Source organism: Pristiophorus japonicus, chromosome 2 (genome assembly GCF_044704955.1).
Source record: "Pristiophorus japonicus isolate sPriJap1 chromosome 2, sPriJap1.hap1, whole genome shotgun sequence".
Classification (NCBI taxonomy): domain Eukaryota; kingdom Metazoa; phylum Chordata; class Chondrichthyes; family Pristiophoridae; genus Pristiophorus; species Pristiophorus japonicus.
The window spans coordinates 297200110-297221435 of NC_091978.1; the positions used below are offsets into that span (position 1 = coordinate 297200110).

The window sequence follows — 21326 nt, forward strand, 5'->3', positions numbered from 1 at the left end:
TACCCCACTGAGGGCCAAGATCGAAGAGGTACTCATCAAGGACAGAGAGGCAGTCAGTGCCCGCTGGAAGGAGCACTTCGAAGATCTCCTTAACCGAGACTCTGTCTTCGACGCGAGTATCATTGACTCCATCCCGCAGCATGCTACTCGCCACCACCTCAGCACAATACCAGCCCGGCATGAGGTTTAAAAAGCCATTCAACAACTGAAGAACAACAAGGAGCAGATGGAATCCCCACTAACGCATGGCAGAGAAGCACTTTTGCCGCAAATCCATGAACTAATTTCTTTTATTTGGAAGGAGGGGATGTTCGAGATGCTGTAATCGTGACCACCTTCAAGAAAGGCAACAAGTCTGATGTAATTACAGAGGAGTTTCACTGCTGTCTGCCACAGGGAAAGTCATCACAAGAACCCTCCTCAATCGCCTTCTCCCAGTGGCTGAAGCGCTCCTTGGAGAGTTGCAATACGGATTCCGCACTCTAAGGGGCACAATGGACTTAGAAATTTACAGCGCAGAAGAGGCCATTTCGGCCCATCATGTCCGTGCTGGCCAACAAAGAGCCTCATGGCCCGCGGTCTGCAGCCCTGAAGATTACATATAAACCTATGAACAATGGCGGAAAGATAAAGAACACCCAGCCCAACCAGTCCGCCCTACACAACTACGACACCCCTTACACTGAAATATTCTACACTGCACCCCAATCGGAGCCATGTGATCTCCTGGGAGAGGCAAAAACCAGATTAAAAACCCAGGCCAATTTGTGGGGAAAAAAATCTGGGAAAATTCCTATCCGACCCATCCAGGCGATCGAAACTAGTCCAGGAGATCACCCCGGCCATATTCAATTCTCTGCAGTACTTACCATCATATCTGCGCCGGCCAACAAGAGGTTATCCAGTCTAATCCCAATTACCAACACTTGATCCGTAACCCTGGCACTTTATAAATGTCCATCCAACCATCTTTTAAATGTGGTGAGAGTTTCTGCATCCACCATTCTTCCAGGCAGTGAGTTCCAGATCCCCACAACCCTCTGCGTGAAGAGGTCTCCCCTCAAATCCTCTCTGAACTTTCCACCAATCACCTTAAAACTATGCTCCTTTGTAATAGACCCCTCCACCAATGGAAATAGGCCCTTACTATCCACTATATCCAGGCCCCTCAAAATTTTATACACCTCAATGAGGTCTCCTCTTAACCTCCTCTGTTCCAATGAGAACAAACCCAGCCTATCCAATCTGTCCTCAAAGCTAAGATTCTCCATACGAGGCAGCATCCCAGTAAATCTCCTCTGCACCCTCTCTAGTGCAATCACGTCCTTCCTATAATACGGCGACCAGAGCTGCACGCAGTACTCCAGCTGTGTCCTAACCAGAGTATTATACAACTTAAGCATAACCTCCCTGCTCTTGTATTCTATGCGTCAGCCAATAAAGGCAAGCATTCCGTATGCCTTCTTAACCATCTTATCCCCCCCTGGCCTGCTACTTTCAGGGATCTACGGACAAGCACTCCAAGGTCCTTTTTGTTCATCGACGCTTTTAAGTGGCATATCGCTTAATGTGTATACCCTTTCCTTATTAGCTCTCCCAAAGTGCAATACCTCACACTTCTCCGAATTAAATTCCATTTGCCACTGCTCTGCCCCCTGACCAGTAGATTGATATCCTCCTGCAGTCCATGACTTTCCTCTTCATTATCAATTTTAGTGTCATCTGCAAACTTCTTAATCATACTCCCTATATTCAAATCTAGATCATTGATATATATCACAAAAAGCAAGTGACCCAGGACTGAGCCCTGCAGAACCCTACTGGAAACATCTTTCCAGTCACAAAAACATCCATCTACCATTACCCTTTGCTTCCTACTCTAAGCCAATTTTAGATCCAACTAGCCACTTTGCCCTGAATCCTGTGGGCTTTAATCTTTGTGACCAGTCTACCATGAGGGACCTTATCAAAAGCTTTGCTAAAGTCCATATATACTACATTGTACGCACTGCCCTCATCGACCCTCCTGGTTACCTCCTCAAAAAGTTCAAGCAGGTTAGTCAGACACGATCTTTCCTTAACAAATCCGTGCTGACTGTCCCTAATTAATGCTTGGCTTTCCAAATGTAAATTTATCCTGTCTTTCAGGATTTTTTCGAATAATTTTTCCACCACTGAGGTTAGCCTGACAGGCCTGTAATTACTCGGCCTATCCCTTTCTCCCTTCTTAAACAAGGGTACCACATTAGCAGTCCCCAGGCCCCATGCCCAAATCCAAAGAGAACTGGTCAAGACCTCTGCTATTTCCTCTTTTACTTCGCTCAGCCACCTGGGAATCATTTCATCTGGGCCTGGGGACTTATCTACTTTCAAAGCTGCTAAACCCCTTAATACCTCCTCTCTCACGATGTTTATTTCATCCAGAATTTTACACTCCTCGATGAACAGGTCAGTTGGGTAGAAAAGTGGCAAATTAAATTAAGTCAGTGAACACAGGGTGATGTGGAACGGGACTTGTACGGGTTAGGATATGGGTGGCAGAGTTTGGATTATGTTATGGAAGGTGGAGCATGGGAGGCTGGTCAGGACAGCATTGGAACTGTCAAAACAAAAGCAAAATACTGCAGATGCTGGAAATCTGAAATAAAAACAGAAAATGCTGGAAATACTTAGCAGGTCAGGCAACATCTCTGGATAGTTAGAAACAGAGTTAACGTTTCAGGTCCATGACCTTGTGTGAGAACTGGAAAAAGTTAGAAATGTAACAGATTTTAAGTGCAGGGGCACAGAAAGGAGGGGAGGGGAGAACAAAAGAGAAGGTCTGTGATAGGGTGAAAGGCAGAAACGATGAAATGACAAAAGGTATGATAGTACAAAGTAAAAGGAGATGGTAATGGGACAAGTATAGAAACAAAAGATGAATCTAGAAGAGTTGTAAATGGGAATGGCAGAATCATCAACAGCCACCATGCAAAAAAATAGGGCCAGAGTTATGCTGTGAAATTGTTGAACTCGATGTCGAGTCCAGAAGGCTGTAATGTACCTAATCGAAAGATATGGTACTGTTCCTAGAGCTTACGTTGAGCTTCATTGGAACAGTGCAAGAGGCTGAGGACCGAGCGGTCAGAGTGGGAGTGTAGCGAAGAATTAAAGTGACAGACAACCGGAAGCTCGTGGACATGCTTAGGGATTGAAAGGAGGTATTCCGCAAAGAGGTCTGCGTTTCGTCTCCCCAATGTAGAGGAGACTGCATTGTGAGCAGCGAATACAGTATACTAAATTGCAAGAGGTACAAGTAAAATCGCTGTTTCACGTGGAATAGCCAAGTCTGGTGATGACAAAGGCATGTCTGAGGGTTTCAGTAGCAGATGGAATGAGTTAGGGACGACATTGCATAGAGTAGGTGCTCATCTAAAAATCTGCTGCCAGTATCCAGTAGAACAACAAGCCCCATTTGCCCACAACAAGTCCCACTTGCCCATCTTGCCTGTGCTCGCTGACATACATTGGCTCTCGGTCCCCCAAAACGTCAAATTTAACATTCCCATCCTCGTGTTCAAATCCTTTCATGACCTCATCCCTCCTTATCTCAGTAACCTTTTCCAGCCCTATTACCCTACAAGAACACTGTTTCTCCAACTCTGGCCTCTTGTGCATCCTGAAATTCCTTCGCCCCACTATTGCCTTCAGCCGTCTAGGCCCTAAGCTCTGGAATTCTCTCCCTTCACCTCTTTACCTCCCACGTCTTCCTTCCTTTACTTTAGCTCCTCGTTAAGCAATGCCTCGATTTCAAAATTCTCATCCTTGTTTTCAAATCCATCCATGGAATCACCCCTCCATATCTCTGTAATCTCCTTCAGCCCCACAACCAAATCTGTTTTCAGTTACAATTGGAGTTCACTTGGCATCAGCTCCCCTTTGAGTCCAGCCAGGAGGTTGTTGGCTGTCAGTACTGACATAGTGTTTCTGGTCGCATAGGTGGCACCCTCAGACATGCCTTTGTCATCACCAGACTTAACTATTCCAAGTGAAACAGCGATTTTACTTGTACTTCTTGGAATTTAGTATACTGTATTCGCTGCTCACAATGCAGTCTCCTCTACATGGGGGAGACCAAACGCAGATTTGGTGACCTCTTTGCGGAATACTTCCTTTCAATCCCTAAGCATGTCCCCGAGCTTCCAGTTGCCTGTCACTTTAATTCTTCATTACACTCCCACTCTGACCGCTCGGTCCTCGGCCTCTTACACTGTTCCAACGAAGCTCAACATAAGCTCTAGGAACAGTACCATATCTTTCCATTAGGCACATTACAGCCTTCTGGACTCGACATCGAGTTCAACAATTTCACAGCATAACCTCTGGCCCTATCTGCACCTCTCTAATTCTGTCCTCTTGAGCATCCCTGATTATAATCACTCAATCATTGGTGGCCGTGCCTTCTATTGCCTATGCCCTAAGTTCTGAAATTCCCTGCCTAAACTCTCTACCTCTCTTTCCTCCTTTAAGACACTCCTTAAAATCTACCTCTTTGAACAAGCTTTTGGTCACCGGCCCTTATTTCGCCTTATGTATCTCAATGTCAATATTTTTTGTCTCAAAATACTCCTGTGAAGTGCCTTGGGATGTTTTACTACGTTAATATAAATACAAGTAGTTGTTGTAAAACTCTTATTAAAACCCACTTCTTTGACTAAGGTTTTAGTCACCCCTCCTAATATTTTCTCCTTTGGCTCAGAATTGATTTTTGTCTGATTACGTTTCTGTCCAGAGTCCCCATCACTTAAAACGTCGACATTTAAAGTGGGCGCAGTCGCTTGTATCAGACAAAAGGCAGTACCTATTTGCATTAACGTCAATGTCATAGTTACTGATAATAGCTTCTTAATTGCTCTGTGTTATTTCAGGCAGAAACAGCTGTGCTTACTGTGATATTTTATGAGTGAATTACACATTGCAAAGAATTACACACACCCAGGGGCATCCTGTCGTAACTTCAGAAATGCACCATCAGCCACCCAAAGAAAAACAGTGTTCTCATTATATTAGTATACTGCATTGGGAGTCTCATGTCTGGTATGCGAACAGTGTGGCCTGCCCAGTGGAGCTGATCAAGTGTGGTCAGTGCTTCAATACTGGGGATGTTGGCCTGGTCGAGGACGCTAATGTTGGTGCGTCTGTCCTCCCAGGGGATTTGTTGGATCTTGCGGAGACATCATTGGTGGTATTTCTCCAGCAACTTGAGGTGTCTACTATAAATGGTCCATGTTTCTGAGCCATACAGGAGGGTGAGTATCTACAGCCCTGTAGACCATGAGCTTGGTGGCAGTTTTGAGGGCCTGGTCTTCAAACACTCTTTTTCTTAGGCGACCGAAGGCTACACTGGTGCACTGGAGGCAGCGTTGAATCTTGTCGTCAATGTCTGCTCTTGTTGATAAGAGGCTCCCGAGGTATGGGAAATGGTCCATGTTGTCCAGGGCCGCGCTGTGGATCTTGATGGCGGTGGGAGGGGGGTGGCGGGGCTTGCCCTCACAGCAAACGAGTCAAAGGTGGACAGAGGAAATGTTACAAGGACACCCTCAAAGCCTCCCTGGTAAAGTGCAACATCCCCACTGACACCTGGGAATCCCTGGCCAAAAACTGCCCTATGTGGAGGAAGTGCATCCGGGAGGGCGCTGAGCACCTCGAGTCCCATTGCCGAGAGCATGTAGAAATCAAGTGCAGGCAGCGGAAAGAGCGTGTGGCAAACCTGTCCCACCCACCATTTCCCTCAACGACTATCTGTCCCACCTGTGACAGGGCCTGTGGTTCTCGTATTAAGAACATAAGAAACATAAGAATTAGGAACAGGAGTAGGCCATCTAGCCCCTCGAGCCTGCTCCACCATTCAATAAGATCATGGCTGATCTGGTCGTGGACTCAGCTCCATTTACCTGTCCCCTCCCCGTAACCCTTAATTCCCTTATTGGTTAAAAATCTTATCTATCTTTGACGTGAAAACATTCAATGAGCTAGCCTCAACTGCTTCCTTGGGCAGAGAATTCCACAGATTCACAACCCTCTGGGAGAAGAAATTCTTTCTCAACTTGGTTTTAAATTGGCTCCTCCGTATTTTGAGGCTGTGCCCCCTAGTTCTAGTCTCCCCTACCAATGGAAACAACCTCTCTGCCTCTATCCTGTCTATCCCTTTCATGATTCTAAATGTTTCTATAAGATCACCCCTCATCCTTCTGAACTCCAACGAGTACTCAATCTATCATCATAAGGTAACCCCCTCATTTCTGGAATTAGCCTAGTGAATCGTCTCTGTACCCCTTCCAAAGCTAGTATATCCTTCCTTAAGTAAGGTGACCAAAACTGCACGCAGTACTCCAGGTGCGGCCTTACCAATACCTTATACAGTTGCAGCAAGACCTCCCTGCTTTTGTACCCCATCCCTCTCGCAATGAAGGCCAACATTCCATTTGCCTTCCTGATTACCTGCTGCACCTGCAAACTAACCTTTTGGGATTCCTAAAAGAGTTTCATGCACAAGGACCCCCAGGTCCCTCTGCACCACAGCATGTTGTAATTTCTCCCCATTCAAATAATATTCCCTTTTACTGTTTTTTGTTCCCAAGGTGGATGACCTCACACTTTCCGACATTGTATTCCATCTGCCAAACCTTAGCCCATTCGCTCAACCTATCCAAATCTCCTTGCAGCCTCTCTGAGTCCTCTACACAACCTGCTTTCCCACTAATTTTAGTGTCATCTGCAAATTTTGTTGCACTACACTCTGTCCCCTCTTCTAAGTCATCTATGTATATTGTAAACTGTTGTGGTCCCAGCACTGATCCCTGTGGCACACCACTAACCACTGATTTCCAAACGGAAAAGGACCCATTTATCCCGACTCTCTGCTTTCTGTTCGCCAACCAATTTTCTATCCATGCTAATACATTTCCTCTGACTCCGCGTACCTTTATCTTCTGCAGTAACCTTTTGTGTGGCACCTTATCGAATGCCTTTTGGAAATCTAAATACACCACATCCATCGGTACACCTCTATCCACCATGCTCGTTATATCCTCAAAGAATTCCAGTAAGTTAGTTAAACATGATTTCCCTTTCATGAATCCATGCTGCGTCTGCTTGATTGCACTATTCCTATCTAGATGTCCCGCTATTTCTTCCTTAATGATAGTTTCAAGCATTTTCCCCACTACAGATGTTAAACTAACCGGCCTATAGTTACCTGCCTTTTGCCTGCCCTTTTGTATTAGATTGTTCAGCCACCTAAGGACTCATTTTAAGAGTGTAAGCAAGTCTTCCTCGATTCCGAGGGACTGCCTAGGATGATGAGTATACTGCGACAGAAGTTATGAAAGTCAGGCAATGAATAACAAAGCAATACAGAAACCTGATGACCTGTCGATCCCAATTTGAAAGCAGGTGCATCAGAGTAGTGTAGCTTTATTCCACTGTCAGTTTCCAACAGTGTTGCTTGTATTTTACATTTTATTTACTTCACCTCCATTTAATAACAAATCAGTTGGAGGGGGTGCAACTCACGATTAATCTGAAATCGCACTGCATTCCTGATACCTTTTGTATCGTGGATTCAAAGAAACATTATGAAGGTATCTCTTCAGGCTGTGAGGGTGACCTGAAACTGCAATTCATGATCTTATAACTCAGTAATTTTTATCCAACTGCTCTTCGATTTATATTATATGTTAAAGTTTGCACTACCTGAAATAAAAGCATCTATAGCGCTGCTACGTTATACTGGCCATCATGTATAATGGGAAAATCGCGTCCACACGACAGTTAAGAATAACATTTTAGACTTTTTTTGTCTAATTTCTCTGATATCTCCCCTCATGCCCTCTCCGAGCTTATCTCATTGTTAGGACCCACTTCCTGCAGCCTTGACTCAATTTCCACTAAACTGCTGATCATCCAACTTCCCTTCCTGGCCCCCATGCTCGCTAACATTGTGTATCAGGTGGGCAAAATACAGCCCATGGGCTAGATCTGGCCCGCTAAAGGATTCAATCTGGCCTGCTAGGGCCTAGCTTCGAGGCCAAACTTCCGCCACACCTTACCCTTAGCCTGACCCCACCCACATGACATCAGGAAGTGCGTCATTGACTCCAAGGCAGCAGGCGAGTCAGGACCAAAAACAGAGGTGGGGTAAATCAAATCTGCCGTTCGTTGCATCAATGTGTCCTTATCACACCTGAAACCTCAGTTTCTGCTCAGTCACTGCAACATGAAAGATGAGTTACTCATGGTTTCTGGGTTCAGTTTCCATAAGTCTGTGCAAACTTTCCAGATAAATGCACAATAAGAAATACTTCAAATATATAAAATAACACCATTGGCAGCATGACTCAGAATTGACACAATAAAATCGATTGGAAAATTGTTTAATTTGAACTTTTAAAAAAAACTTACAGCGAGTTTTTAGTCTCAGCTCAGCTGAATATAGAAAGTTCAGAGGGGAAGTGGAAAAGGAAATAAGGGGCAAAAAGAGCACATTAGAATAGATTGGCAGTTAACATATAGGTGAAGTAAAACGTCTTCTATAGCCAAATTAATAGTAAACGAATAGTAAGAGGAGGGGTGAGCCCGATTAGGGACCAAAATGGAGATCTACGCATTGAGGCAGAGGCCACGGCTGAGGTATTAAATTAGTACTCTACCAAGAAAGAAGATGCTGCCAAAGTCATAGTGAAAGAGGAGGCAGTTGAGGTACTGTCCTTCCTTTCCCTGCCCCTGTACTTCCTTAGGACCCTGTTACACCTCTGACTTTTCCAGTTTGACGAAGGGTCACAGACCTGAAATGTTAACTCTGTTTCTCTCCACAGGTGCTGCTTGACCTGCTGAGATTTCCAGCATTTTCTGTTTATATTTCAGATTCCAGCATCCGCAGTATTTTTCTCTTGTATTTGTGTTTATCTAACTTAATTGAGTTTTTTGATGAGGTAACAGAGAGTTGATGAGGGCAATGCAGTTAACGTGATGTACATGGACTTCCAAAAGGCATTTGATAAAGTGTCACATAATAGGTTTGCCAGCAAAGTTGAAGTCTATGGAATAAAAGGGAGTTTGGCAGCATGGATATGAAATTGGCTAAATGACAGGAAACAGAGAGTTGTGGTGACGAGGTTGTTTTTCGGACTGAAGGAAAGTACACAATGGTATTCCCCAAGGGTCGGTACGAGGACCATTGCTTTTCTTGATATATATTAACAGGGCACAATTTCAAAATTTGCAGATCTCACAAAAGTTATATAGTGAATAGTGAGAAGGATAGTGATATACTTCAAGTGGACATAGACAGGCTGGTGGAATGGGCAGATAAGTGGCAGATGAAATTTAATGCAGAAAAGTGTGAAGTGATTCATTTTGGTAGAAAGAATAAGGAGAGGAAATATAAACTAAAGGCTACAATCCTAAAGGGAGGCAGGAACAGAGAGACCTAAGAGTATATGTGCACAAATCATTGAAGGTGGCAGGGCAGGTTGAGATAGCGGTATAAAATGCATGCGAGACCCTGGGCTTCATAAATAGAGGCAGAGAATACAAAAGCAAGGAAGTTATATTGGGCCTTTTCAAACCTCGGTCTGACCTCAACCTAGAGTATTGTGACCAATTCAGGGCTTTCGAGATGGTGGAGAAAAGATTTACAAGAATGGTTCCAGGAATGAAGGATTTCAGTTACATGGATCGACTGGTGAAGTTGGTGGTGTTCTTGGAGTAGAGAAGGTTGAGAGGAGATTTGAGAGAGGTGTTCAAAATCATGAGTCCAGACAGAATAGCTAGAGAGAAACTGTTTCCATTGGCAGAAGGGTTGAGAACCAGAGGACACAGATTTAAGGTGGTTGGCAGAAGAATCAAAGGCAACTTGAGGAAGAACTTTTTTACACAGTAGTGGTTAGGATCTGGAATGCACTGCCGGAGAGAGTGGTAGAGGCATATTCGATCGTGGCTTTCAAAAGGGAATTGGATAAGTACCTGAAGGAAAAATTTTGCGGGGCTACGGGGATACGGCAGGGGAGTGGAACTAGCTGAAGTGCTCTTGCAGAGAGCCGGCATGGGCTCACCGGGCCGAATGGCGGTCTCTTGTGCTGCAACCATTCTATGCAACATAGAAAATAGATGCAGGAGTTGGCTGATCATTCCCTCAGTACCCCTTTCCTGATTTCTCTCCATACCCCTTGATCCCCTTAGCTGTAAGGGCCATATCTAACTCCCTCTTGAATATATCCAATGAACTGGCATCAACAACTCTCTGCGGCAGGGAATTCCACAGGTTAACAACTCTCTGAGTGAAGAAGTTTCTCATCTCAATCCTAAATGGACTACCCCTTATCCAAAGACTGTCTGTGTCCCTTGGTTCTGGACTTCCCCAACATCGGGAACATTCTACCCGCATCTAACCTGTCCCGTCCTGTCAGAATCTTATATGTTTCTATGAGATCCCTTCTCATCCTTCTAAACTCCAATGTATAAAGGTCCAGTTGATCCAGTCTCTCCTCATATGTCAGTCCAGCCATCCCGGAATCAGTCTGGTGAACCTTCGCTGCACTCCCTCAATAGCAAGAACGTCCTTCCTCAGATTAGGAGACCAAAACTGAACACACTACTCTAGGTGAGGCCTCACCAAGGCCCTGTACAAATGCAGTAAGACCTCCTTGTTCCAATACTCAAATCCCCTAGCTATGAAGGCCAACATGCCATTTGCCTTCTTCACCGCCTGCTGTACCTGTATGCCAACTTTCACTGACTGATGAACTATGACACCCCTTTTCCTAATCTGCCGCCATTCAGATAATATTCTGTCTTCGCGTTTTTGCCCCCAAAGTGGATAACCTCACATTTATCCACATTATACTGCATTTGCCATGCATTTGCCCACTCACCTAACCTGTTCAAGTCACCCTGCAGCCTCTTAGCGTCCCCCTCACAGCTCACACCGCCACCCAGTTTAGTGTCATATGCAAACTGGAAGATATTACACTCAATTCCTTCATCTAAATCATTGATGTATATTGTAAAGAGCTGGGGTCCCAGCACTGAGCCCTGCAGCACTCCACTAGTCACTGCCTGCCATTCTGAAAAGGACCCGTTTATCCCGACTCTCTGCTTCCTGTCTGCCAACCAGTTCTCTATCCACGTCAGTATATTACCCCCAATACCATGTGCTTTGATTTTGCACACCAATCTCTTGTGGGGCCTTGTCAAAAAGCCTTTTGAAAGCCCAAATACACCACATCCACTGGTTCTCCCTTGTCCACTCTACTAGTTACATCCTCAAAAAATTCCAGAAGATTTGTCAAGCATGATTTCCTCTTCATAAATCCATGCTGACTTGGACCGATCCTGTCACTGCTTTCCAAATGCGTTGCTATATCATCCTTAAGAATTGATTCCAACATTTTCCCCACGACTGATGTCAGGCTAACCGGTCTATAATTACCCACTTTCTCTCTCCCTCCCTTTTTAAAAAGTGGTGTTACATTAGCTACCCTCCTGTCCATAGGAACTGACCCAGAGTTGATAGACTGTTGGAAAATGATCAGCAATGCATCCACTATTTCTCTGGCCACTTCCTTAAGTACTCTGGGATGCAGACTATCAGGCCCCGGGGATTTATCGACCTTCAATCCCATCAGTTTCCCTAACACAATTTCCTGCCCAATAAGGATATCCTTCAGTTCCTCCTCCTCACTAGACCCTCGGTCCCCTAGTACTTCCAGAAGGTTATTTGTGTCTTCCTTCGTGAAGACAGAACCAAAGTATTTGTTCAATTGGCCTGCCATTTCTTTGTTCCCCATTATAAATTCACCTGAATCCGACTGCAAGGGACCTACGTTTGTCTTCACTAATATTTTTCTCTTCACATATCTATAGAAGCTTTTGCAGTCAGTTTTTATGTTCCCGGCAAGCTTCTTCTCGTACTCTATTTTCCCCCTCTTAATTAAATCTTTTGTCCTCTTCTGCTGAATTCTAAATTTCTCCCAGTCCTCAGATTTGCTGCTTTTTCTGGCCAATTTATATGCCTCTTCCTTGGATTTAACACTATCCTTAATTTCTTTTGTTAGGCATGGCTGACCCACCTTCCCCATTTTATTTTTACTCCAGACAGGGATGTACAATTGCTGAAGTTCATCCATGTGATCTTTAAATGTTTGCCATTGCCTATCCACCGTCAACCCTTTAATTATCATTTGCCAGTCTATTCTAGCCATTTCACGCCTCAAACCATCGAAGTTACCTTTCCTTAAGTTCAGGACCTTAGTTTCTGAATTAACTGTGTCACTCTCCATCTTAATAAAGAATTCTACCATGTTATGGTCATTCTTCCCCAAGGGGCCTCGCACAACAAGATTGCTAATTAGTCCTTTCTCATTACACATCACCCAGTCTAGGATGGTCAGGTCCCTAGTTGGTTCCTCAACATCCCTAATACACTCCAGGAAATCCTCCTCCACCACATTGCTACCAGTTTGGTTAGCCCAATCTATATGTCGATTAAAGTCGCCCATGATAACTGCTGTAGCTTTATTGCATGCATCCCTAATTTCTTGTTTGATGCTGTCCCCAACCTCACTACGACTGTTTGGTGGTCTGTACACAACTCCCACTATTTTATATGTTTCTATGAGATCCCCTCTCATTCTTCGAAATTCCAGTGAATATAAGCCTCATCGATCCAGTCTTTCTTCATATGTCAGTCCTGCCATCCCGGGAATCAGTTTGGTGAACCTTCACTGCATTCCCTCAATAGCAAGAATGTCCTTCCTCAGATTAGGGTACCAAAACTGTACACAATATTCATGGTGTGGCCTCACCAAGGCCCTGTACAACTGCAGTAAGACCTCCCTGCTCCTATACTCAAATCCTCTCGCTATGAAGGCCAACATGCCATTTGCCTTCTTCACCGCCTGTTGTACCTGCATGCCAAATTTCAATGACTGATATACCATGACACCCAGGTCTCGTTGCATCTCCCCTTTTCCTAATCTATCATCATTCAGATAATATTCTGCCTCCCTGTTTTTGCCACCAAAGTCGATAACCTCACATTTATCCACATTATACTGCATCTGCCATGCATTTGCCCACTCACCTAACCTGTCCAAATCACCCTGCAGCCTCTTAGCATCCTCCTCATAGCTCACACTGTCACCCAGCTTAGTGTCATCTGCAAACTTGGAGATATTACATTCGATTCCTTCGTCCAAATCCTTAATGTATATTGAAAATAGTTGGGGGGCCCAGCATTGAACCTTGCAGTACCCCACTAGTCACTGCCTGCCATTCTGAAAAGGACTCGTTTATTCCTACTCTTTGCTTCCTGTCTGCCAACCAGTTCTCTATCCACGTCAATACATTACCACCATGTGCTTTAATTTTGCACACTAATCTCTTGTCTGGGGCCTTGTCAAAAGCCTTTTGAAAGTCCAAATGCACCACATCAAATGGTTCTCCCTTGTCCACTCTACTCGTTACATTCTCAAAAATTTATCGAAGATTTGTCAAGCATGATTTCCCTTTCATAAATCCTTGCTGACTTGGACCGATCCTGTCACTGCTTTCCAAATGCGCTGCTATTACGTCTTTAATAATTGATTCCAACATTTTCCCCACTACCGATGTCAGGCTATAATTCCCTGTTTTCTCTCTCCCTCCTTTTTTAAAAAGTGGGGTTCCGTTAGTTACCCTCCAATCCATAGGACCTGATCCAGTGTCTTTCGAATGTTGGAAAATGACCACCCATACATCCACTACTTCTAGGGCCACTTCCTTAAGTACTCTGGGATGCAGACTATCAGGCCATGGGGATTTATCAGCCTTCAATCCCATCAATTTCCCGAACACAATTTCCTGACTAATAAGGATTTCCTTCAATTCTTCCTTCTCGCTAGACCCTCGGTCCCCCAGTATTTCCGGAAGGTTATTTGTGTCTTCCTCAGTGAAGACAGAACCAAAGTATTTGTTCAGTTGGTCTGTCATTTATTTGTTCCCCATTATAAATTCACCTGAATCTGACTGCAAGGGACCTAAGTTTGTCTTTACTAATTTTTTTCTCTTCACATACCTAAAGAAGCTTTTGCAGTCAGTTTTTATGTTCCCTGCAAGCTTACTCTCGTACTCTATTTTCCCTCTCCAATTAAACCCTTTGTCCTACTCTGCTGAATTCTAACTTTCTCCCAGTCCTCAGGTTTGTTGCTTTTTCTGGCCAATTTATATGCCTCTTCCTTGGATTTAACACTATCCCTAATTTCCCTTGTTAGCCACAGTTGAGTCACCTTTCCCGTTTTATTTTTACGCCAGTACAATTGTTGAAATTCATCCATGTGATCTTTAAATGTCTGCCATTGCCTATTCCCCGTCAACCCTTTTAGTATCATTTGCCAGTCTATCCTAGCCAATTCATGTCTCATACCATCGAAGAATGGCCTACTACTGCTCCTATTTTCTATGTTTCTGGTGTGGCGTAACTCTGTTGCATACCCAATTATGTTAGGGCCCTGCCATTGCTGGGAGTTACCTCACTAAAGAGCAGAGCGCTTTTAGACCAGTGGTGGGCAAAATATGGCCCATGGGCTATATCTGGCCAACCAGTTCATTCATTCCAGCTTGCTGGACATGACAGAAATTGAATGTGGGCCAGAGCTCCAGCTGCACATTAGTCTGAGTCGAATCATGGATGCTGATCTTTACCAAAGAAGCAGACTGACTTTGTCTTTCCTCTCCGGTATCCCGAATACAACGGCAGGGGTGTTCTAATCATGGTCTTGGACACGGGAGTGTATCCTGGAGCACAAAGACTCCAGGTACGCGATTGTAGTTCAGGCCTTGCAAAGCCTCAGGCTCCCACACTCAGCACGCAGTACATCGGAGGCCCCACAGACTTGAGCCGCTCTGCCAAACAGCCATTGAGACTTTCAGTACAATATTCGATCGATTGATCAATCATTTCATTAATTTAGTAATGGAAGGTTTTACTATTTTGCGTACTTAAGATGGTATCTGACTACTATATGAATTTATGTTTATAAATTATTGTTCGGATAGAAATGGGAGTGATGATCAGCACTGAATTGGCCTGGTTCAAATTTACCAATTTAACACTTTGCTTTCCCCAACATACGCGGTCCCTTTAAATTTTGCTGCGCAGTATCTCTTCCAGTGGCGTGAGCGGCCTGCGCAGGACCTCCTTCTATTTTCTTTCATTTCTTACCAGATCACTCTAAATGTATTCCTGCGATTTCCATACTTCCTTCTTTATCGTAACCCTCTATGTTAACTAATTCAGTATTTGCAGTAAGAAAATTCTCCTTTTACACAGGAATAGAGATGGCTTTAAGAGAGGCTTAAATAAAAAGAAAATAAATAAATGCTGGGAATTACCAACCAACACAATTAGCATATTTTGGATGTGTCACTCTTGATGCAAAAATTTCATCCTGAGAGTTATTTCATTCATAAACTCTCAAGTAATGAGTTTTTGTTTCTCTTGCTCAAATATTTTGTAGGTTTTTTTCAAATTCTGACTTCAATTATTCCAGTTCAAAAAGGCAACGCTTTTGAATCCTTTGATCTTTCATTGGTTCATGCGTTAACGTGATATTTTTGTGCACCAGAGGTAAGGTTTATTGGTCTTTGTTTACAACATAAGTCTGAAGCACTGCCATTTTGTAATTACTGTACAGAGATAAATGGCTGTGGTGGTAATATTTAATTACAATTTCGCTTCAGATATTTTGCATTTTTGGACTTCCCTGATAACTCACTCTGATAATAGTACAGACCAGGAAAGTCCCAGAGTTGATAACTGGTCTGTACAAAGTTAGTTCATCTCAGCCAGGACAGCAAGTCGGATGTCAAAATTGTCATCTACATCTTGCCGATGATTGGAGGGAAAGGAGTGTTGTGAGCAATACATGTAAGATACGGGGACTTTTCCTCAGGATCACTAGTCACCTTCGGAAGAGAAAGATCAAAATGATGAGGAAGTCGGTGGAAAAAATTAATTTTCTTTAACTGTAATTGCCAGATTTCGAAGCCTTGAAGATTGGAGATAACAATGTCATTGAATCTAAAGGTGAGTTGCTTTTTTAAAAATCTTTTGCTGAAACAGGCTGATGGAAAAGTTTGCAATAAAGTTTCAATGGTTACAGAGATTTCTCTTTTACTGTCTTGACCTAGCAGTGATTTCTGAAAATTTCGTAGCGTCAGAAAAACAAAATACAGTGTAATTGTGAATATTTGAATTCCTGTTATTCAAATTCTCAATTATCCATAAGGTTTTTGGCAGATAAATAAGAGACCAGCATGAGTCTGTGTTGATGGCAATGGTGTCCTGTTGTAAAGATTGGCTGATGCTATGCAGCTGATTAATCTGCTGATCTGACACATCAGAGCACCTTACACAGACACACACCTGTATCTTCTGACAGATCTGTTAGAGACCTAACCAAGTGGATCAAAAGTGCTTCTTCAGTTGTGAGTACTAAAGACAGTAATCATTTACCTCTGATGATCTCATTGAAATTCTCTCCGCTGAATTTAGCCAATTTAAAATAAATCCAGGTAGTATGAGCCTCTGAAACATAATTTAATAACATCTTCACAACAACATCTTGCTAATTGAATGTTTAGTGAGCATCGCAATGTAATGTTTTGAATTTATAGACTATAAAATGCAAGAATAAATCCTCAACAAATGTCCTTGTTCAAAAATATAATACCTGAGAACATCTCTGGAATGGGCTTGTCATTTATAAAAGTCTGATCCAAATGTCTGAAAAATACACCATCAGAACTTAAGGACAGGGTTGGGGACAGTTACTCAAAGAAGAATTCTGTAAGTGAATCCACGTAGCAAAAGAAATAAAACACATGAGTTATAGATACAAATTCAGCTTAAAGTGCATAACATAGTAGTCATCACGGAGACCTGGCTACTAGCTGGGCATGATTGGGAGCTAAATATTCCAGATTGTAAAATCTTCAGAAAGGAGAGCAAAATTACACGGAGATGTGGAAATCCAGCAGTCTGGGAGCTATAAAAAGCAACAAAAGGATATAAAGACAGTAATGCGCTTCACTTCAATCAAAAAGTAATATGAAAAAAACTTGGAAACTTTGATAAGATAATAGTAAAACCTTTTATAAATGTATAAAGAGAAAGGGACCAAAATTGCCCACCACTGGAAACGTGGTACAGCTACCCAGTTTCTGATGTTTTTACAGGCGCGGTGGATGTACTGGCCTCTTGAGAGAAATTCCACTTTTTGGCTTTTTCTTATAGGCGGACTGGAAGTCGGTCATAATGGGGGCAGAAGTGCGGCGGTGAGCATACTAGAGGGGCGGAAGTTGGGGGCAAGTGGAATGGCCGCATGACTGTCATCACGGTGCTGTGTCACCGCGGCTCTTCCCTTCACTTAAAGGGGAGAGCATGCGCGATTGTTTAAGTTCGGTCCACTGGCCCACCAGGACGGTTTCGGCCGGACCAGCGGCCTGGCACCCAAGAGGGTCCTTAACCCGGTGTCATAATTGTCGGCCCGACTTGGTCTTTGTTGCTATCGCTACCAGATTCTATTGCTGAACCAATCAGTCATCAGCTATCCTGTGATGTCACTCCAGATTTTTCTTGTCTCTCTTCTCTGTTCCCGACCAAGTTCGTGTTCTGCGAGTCTGGGGTTTCTCTCTGCCGCTTCTTAGATCCGGCTCTCCGCTCTGTTCCCGACCAAGTTCGCTGCTCTGCCTGAAGATGGCTGAAGATAGTTGGAAATCTTCAGCCTTGTCTTTTGAACTCGCGTGCTGGGCTCCGCCATCATTGAAAATGGAGATATTCATAGAACCTCCTCCCACTGATTATTCGTTGTCCACCACCATTCACGACTGGATGTGGCAGGACTGCAGAGCTTTGATTTGATCTGTTGATTTGCAATCGCTTAGCTGTCTATAGCATGCTGCTTCCACTGTTTAGAATGCATGTAGTCCTGTGTTGCAGCTTCCCTACGTTGCCACCTCATTTTTAGTTACTTTTGGTGCTGCTCCTGGCATGCTCTTCTGCACTCCTCATTGAACCAGGGTTGATCCCCTGGCTTGTTGTAGTGAGGGATATGCCAGGCCCTGAGTTTGAAGATTGTGCTGGAATACAGTTCTGCTGCTGATGGCCACAGCGCCTCACGGATACCCAGTTTTGAATCTATCCCATTTCGCACGGTGGTAGTGCCACACAACATGATGGAAGATGTCCTCAGTGTGAAGACGGGACTTAGTCTCCTCAAAGACTGTGCGGTGATCACTTCTACCAATGCTTCATGGATAGAAGCATCTTTGACAGATTGGTGCATCCGAGGTCAAGTAAGTTTTTCCCTCGTGTTGGTGTTCTCACTATCTGCCACAGGCCCAGTCTGACAGCTGTGTCCTTCAGGGCTCGATCAGTAGTGATGCTGCCGAGCCATTCTTGGTGATGGGCATTGAAGTTCCCCAAGCAGAGTATTTCTTTGGCCTTGCCACCCTCACTGCTTCTTCCAAGTGGTATTCAACATGGAGGAGTACTAATTCATTAGCTGAGGGAGAGTAGTAGGTGGTATTCAGCAGCGGGTTTCCTTGCCTGTGCATGAGCTGAGATTTCGTGGGGTCCAGAGTCACTGTTGAGGACTCCCCAAACCAATCCCTCCTGACTGTATACCACTGTGCCACCACCTCTGGTGCATCTGTCCAGCCGGTGGGACAGGATATACCCAGGGATGGTGATGGAAGATTCTGGAACATTGGCTGAAAGATATGATTCTGTTAGTATGACTATGTCAGGCTGTTGCTTGACTAGTCTTTGGGACAGCTCTCAAAATGTTGGCACAGGTTCCCAGATGTTAGTGAGGAGGACTTTGTAGGGTCGACTGGGCTAGGTGTGCCGTTGTCGTGTTCGCAGCCTGTGCCGAGGTGGATGCTGGGTAGTTCGTCAAGTTTTATTCATATTATTGCTTTTTGTTACAACTGAGTGGCTTGGTAGGCCAGTTCAGGGGTAGTTAAGAGTGAACCACATTGCTATGGGTCTCGAGTCACATATAGGCCAAACCAGGTAAACATAGAAACATAGAAAAGTAGGCCATTCAGCCCTTCTAGCCTGTACCGCCATTCAATGAGTTCATGGCTAAACATGCAACTTCAGTACCCCATTCCTGCTTTCTCACCATACCCCTTGATCCCCCTAGTAGTAAGGACTTCATCTAACTCCCTTTTGAATATATTTAGTGAATTGGCCTCAACTACTTTCTGTGGTAGAGAATTCCACAGGTTCACCACTCTCTGGGTGAAGAAGTTTCTCCTCATCTCGGTCCTAAATGGCTTACCCCTTATCCTTAGACTGTGACCCCTGGTTCTGGACTTCCCCAACATTGGGAACATTCTTCCTACATTTAACCTGTCTAAACCCGTCAGAATTTTAAACGTTTCTATGAGATCCCCTCTCATTCTTCTGAACTCCAGTGAATACAAGCCCAGTTGATCCAGTCTTTCTTGATAGGTCAGTCCCACCATCCCGGGAATCAGTCTGGTGAATCTTCGTTGCACTCCCTCAATAGCAAGAATGTCCTTCCTTAAGTTATGAGACCAAAACTTTACACAATACTCCAGGTGTAGCCTCACCAAGGCCCTGTACAACTGTAGCAACACCTCCCTGCCCCTGTACTCAAATCCCTTCGCTATGAAGGCCAACATGCCATTTGCTTTCCTATCCGCCTGCTGTACCTGCATGCCAACCTTCAATGACTGATGTACCATGACACCCAGGTCTCGTTGCACCTCCCCTTTTCCTAAGGTTAGCAGATTTCCTTCACTAAAGGACAATTAGGAGATTTCGTGCCAATTTGAAGGCCTTTGTGAGCTGCTCTGGTATTGGCTGTGGAAATGGTTAGATTTGGCCAGATTGGTCTGCTCTGGACCTTCCATCCATCTGAAGTCCCATCCTCCTCCCGCTGCCTCACCACTCCACCACCCCCACTGTTTGCAGGGGAGCTGCGCCAAGCCATAAATTAATATCCGCCTAGGAGGGAAGCAAATATCAGACATATCTGATAAAAGTGTAATTTTTCTTTTATAAAATGGTAGGATTTTGTGGCTGGATTTTCGGCTTACCTGATATCGGGGCGCTAATCAAGGCCTGAAAAATGTTTGCGCCTTTGATTGGAAATTTCGGCAAAAAATGAGGATCCATGATCGTGGGCATTAAATCAAGCGTTACACAACGGACTTTATGCACCCGAGCCGAAAATCATGGCAGTAAAAGAGGTGGCCATTTTGCGCATACGCAGTTGCGTTTTTGATTTCCCAGGTGCAGACGTTATTTCAGGGCGTGGCAGCTTCCTGCGTGCATGCACATATGATCCGTCTGACTTCTGGCACTTCTGCAGAGATGAAGCAGCAGGAGAGCAGGCAGCATTCCAAGCATTTCTCCAATGAGGCTGCTGAGTCCTTGGTCCATGCAGTGGAGAGGAGGTGGTCATCATTCCATCTGGCTGGGGGAGCGAGACCTCTGCAAGCTACATTTAAAAGAATTTGGCGTGAAATTGCCCAGGAGGTGTCTGCGGCAGACACGTTAGCCAGAACTGGCACACAATGCCGCAAAAAGTTCAAGGACCTTACCAGGTGAGTACCATTCACGTTTATCTACGCCTGCTATCATTCCAACATAAATGTCGGACACTGTGTGAAGTATCTCATGTATATGCCCATTCTTAAAGTCTTGCAGCCTGTGGGGTGGGTTTCACAATGCCTCAGAAAACTCAAGGTTGACTTCTCCAGCCATTGCCTCTTAATTAAGGGTGCACATGCACTGTTGTTCCCTAATCATTGAGAACCTTCCTCACAATACACTCCAGCTCCTGATATGGGTTTCGTAAAGATCTCCTGCAGCCCCTATGTTACCTCCCTCTCACCGAACAATCACTCACAAAACTCATGCAACATCAACACAGATTGAAGTGAAGACATTAGAACATCCACACAGTCTCACTTATTGAAGTATGGTAGGCATATGTGGCACAACAGGAGGTGCACCCTTTCTGAACCCTTCCTATTTTTCTCTTTACAGTCGAAGCACTCACACAACAGGCATGAGCAGCTGCGCACAGGCGGGAGCTCGCCTCAAATCCTAGAATTGACCGCTGTTGAGGAAGGGGTGTCTACCCATTGGAGCAACACCTCAGGCGATGCTGAGCCCCCTTCGGGTAGTGAGAGTATGTAAATGGATTGTGCGACTGATTATAAAGTGACGGGGGGGGCCTTCCAATGCACACCTTCCTGCCCCCTTC

The 21326-nt window shown here is 44.4% G+C and overlaps 1 protein-coding gene across 1 annotated transcript in view; it reads left to right on the forward strand.

Moving 5' to 3' along the window:
- dctn6 (dynactin subunit 6) overlaps positions 1–21326 on the forward strand; it is a 166292-nt gene that overhangs the window by 101354 nt on the left and 43612 nt on the right. Inside the window, exon 5 of the mRNA XM_070871635.1 lies at positions 16058–16105. Coding sequence (XP_070727736.1) covers positions 16058–16105 — 48 coding nt within the window. The remainder of the gene's footprint in view (positions 1–16057; positions 16106–21326) is intronic.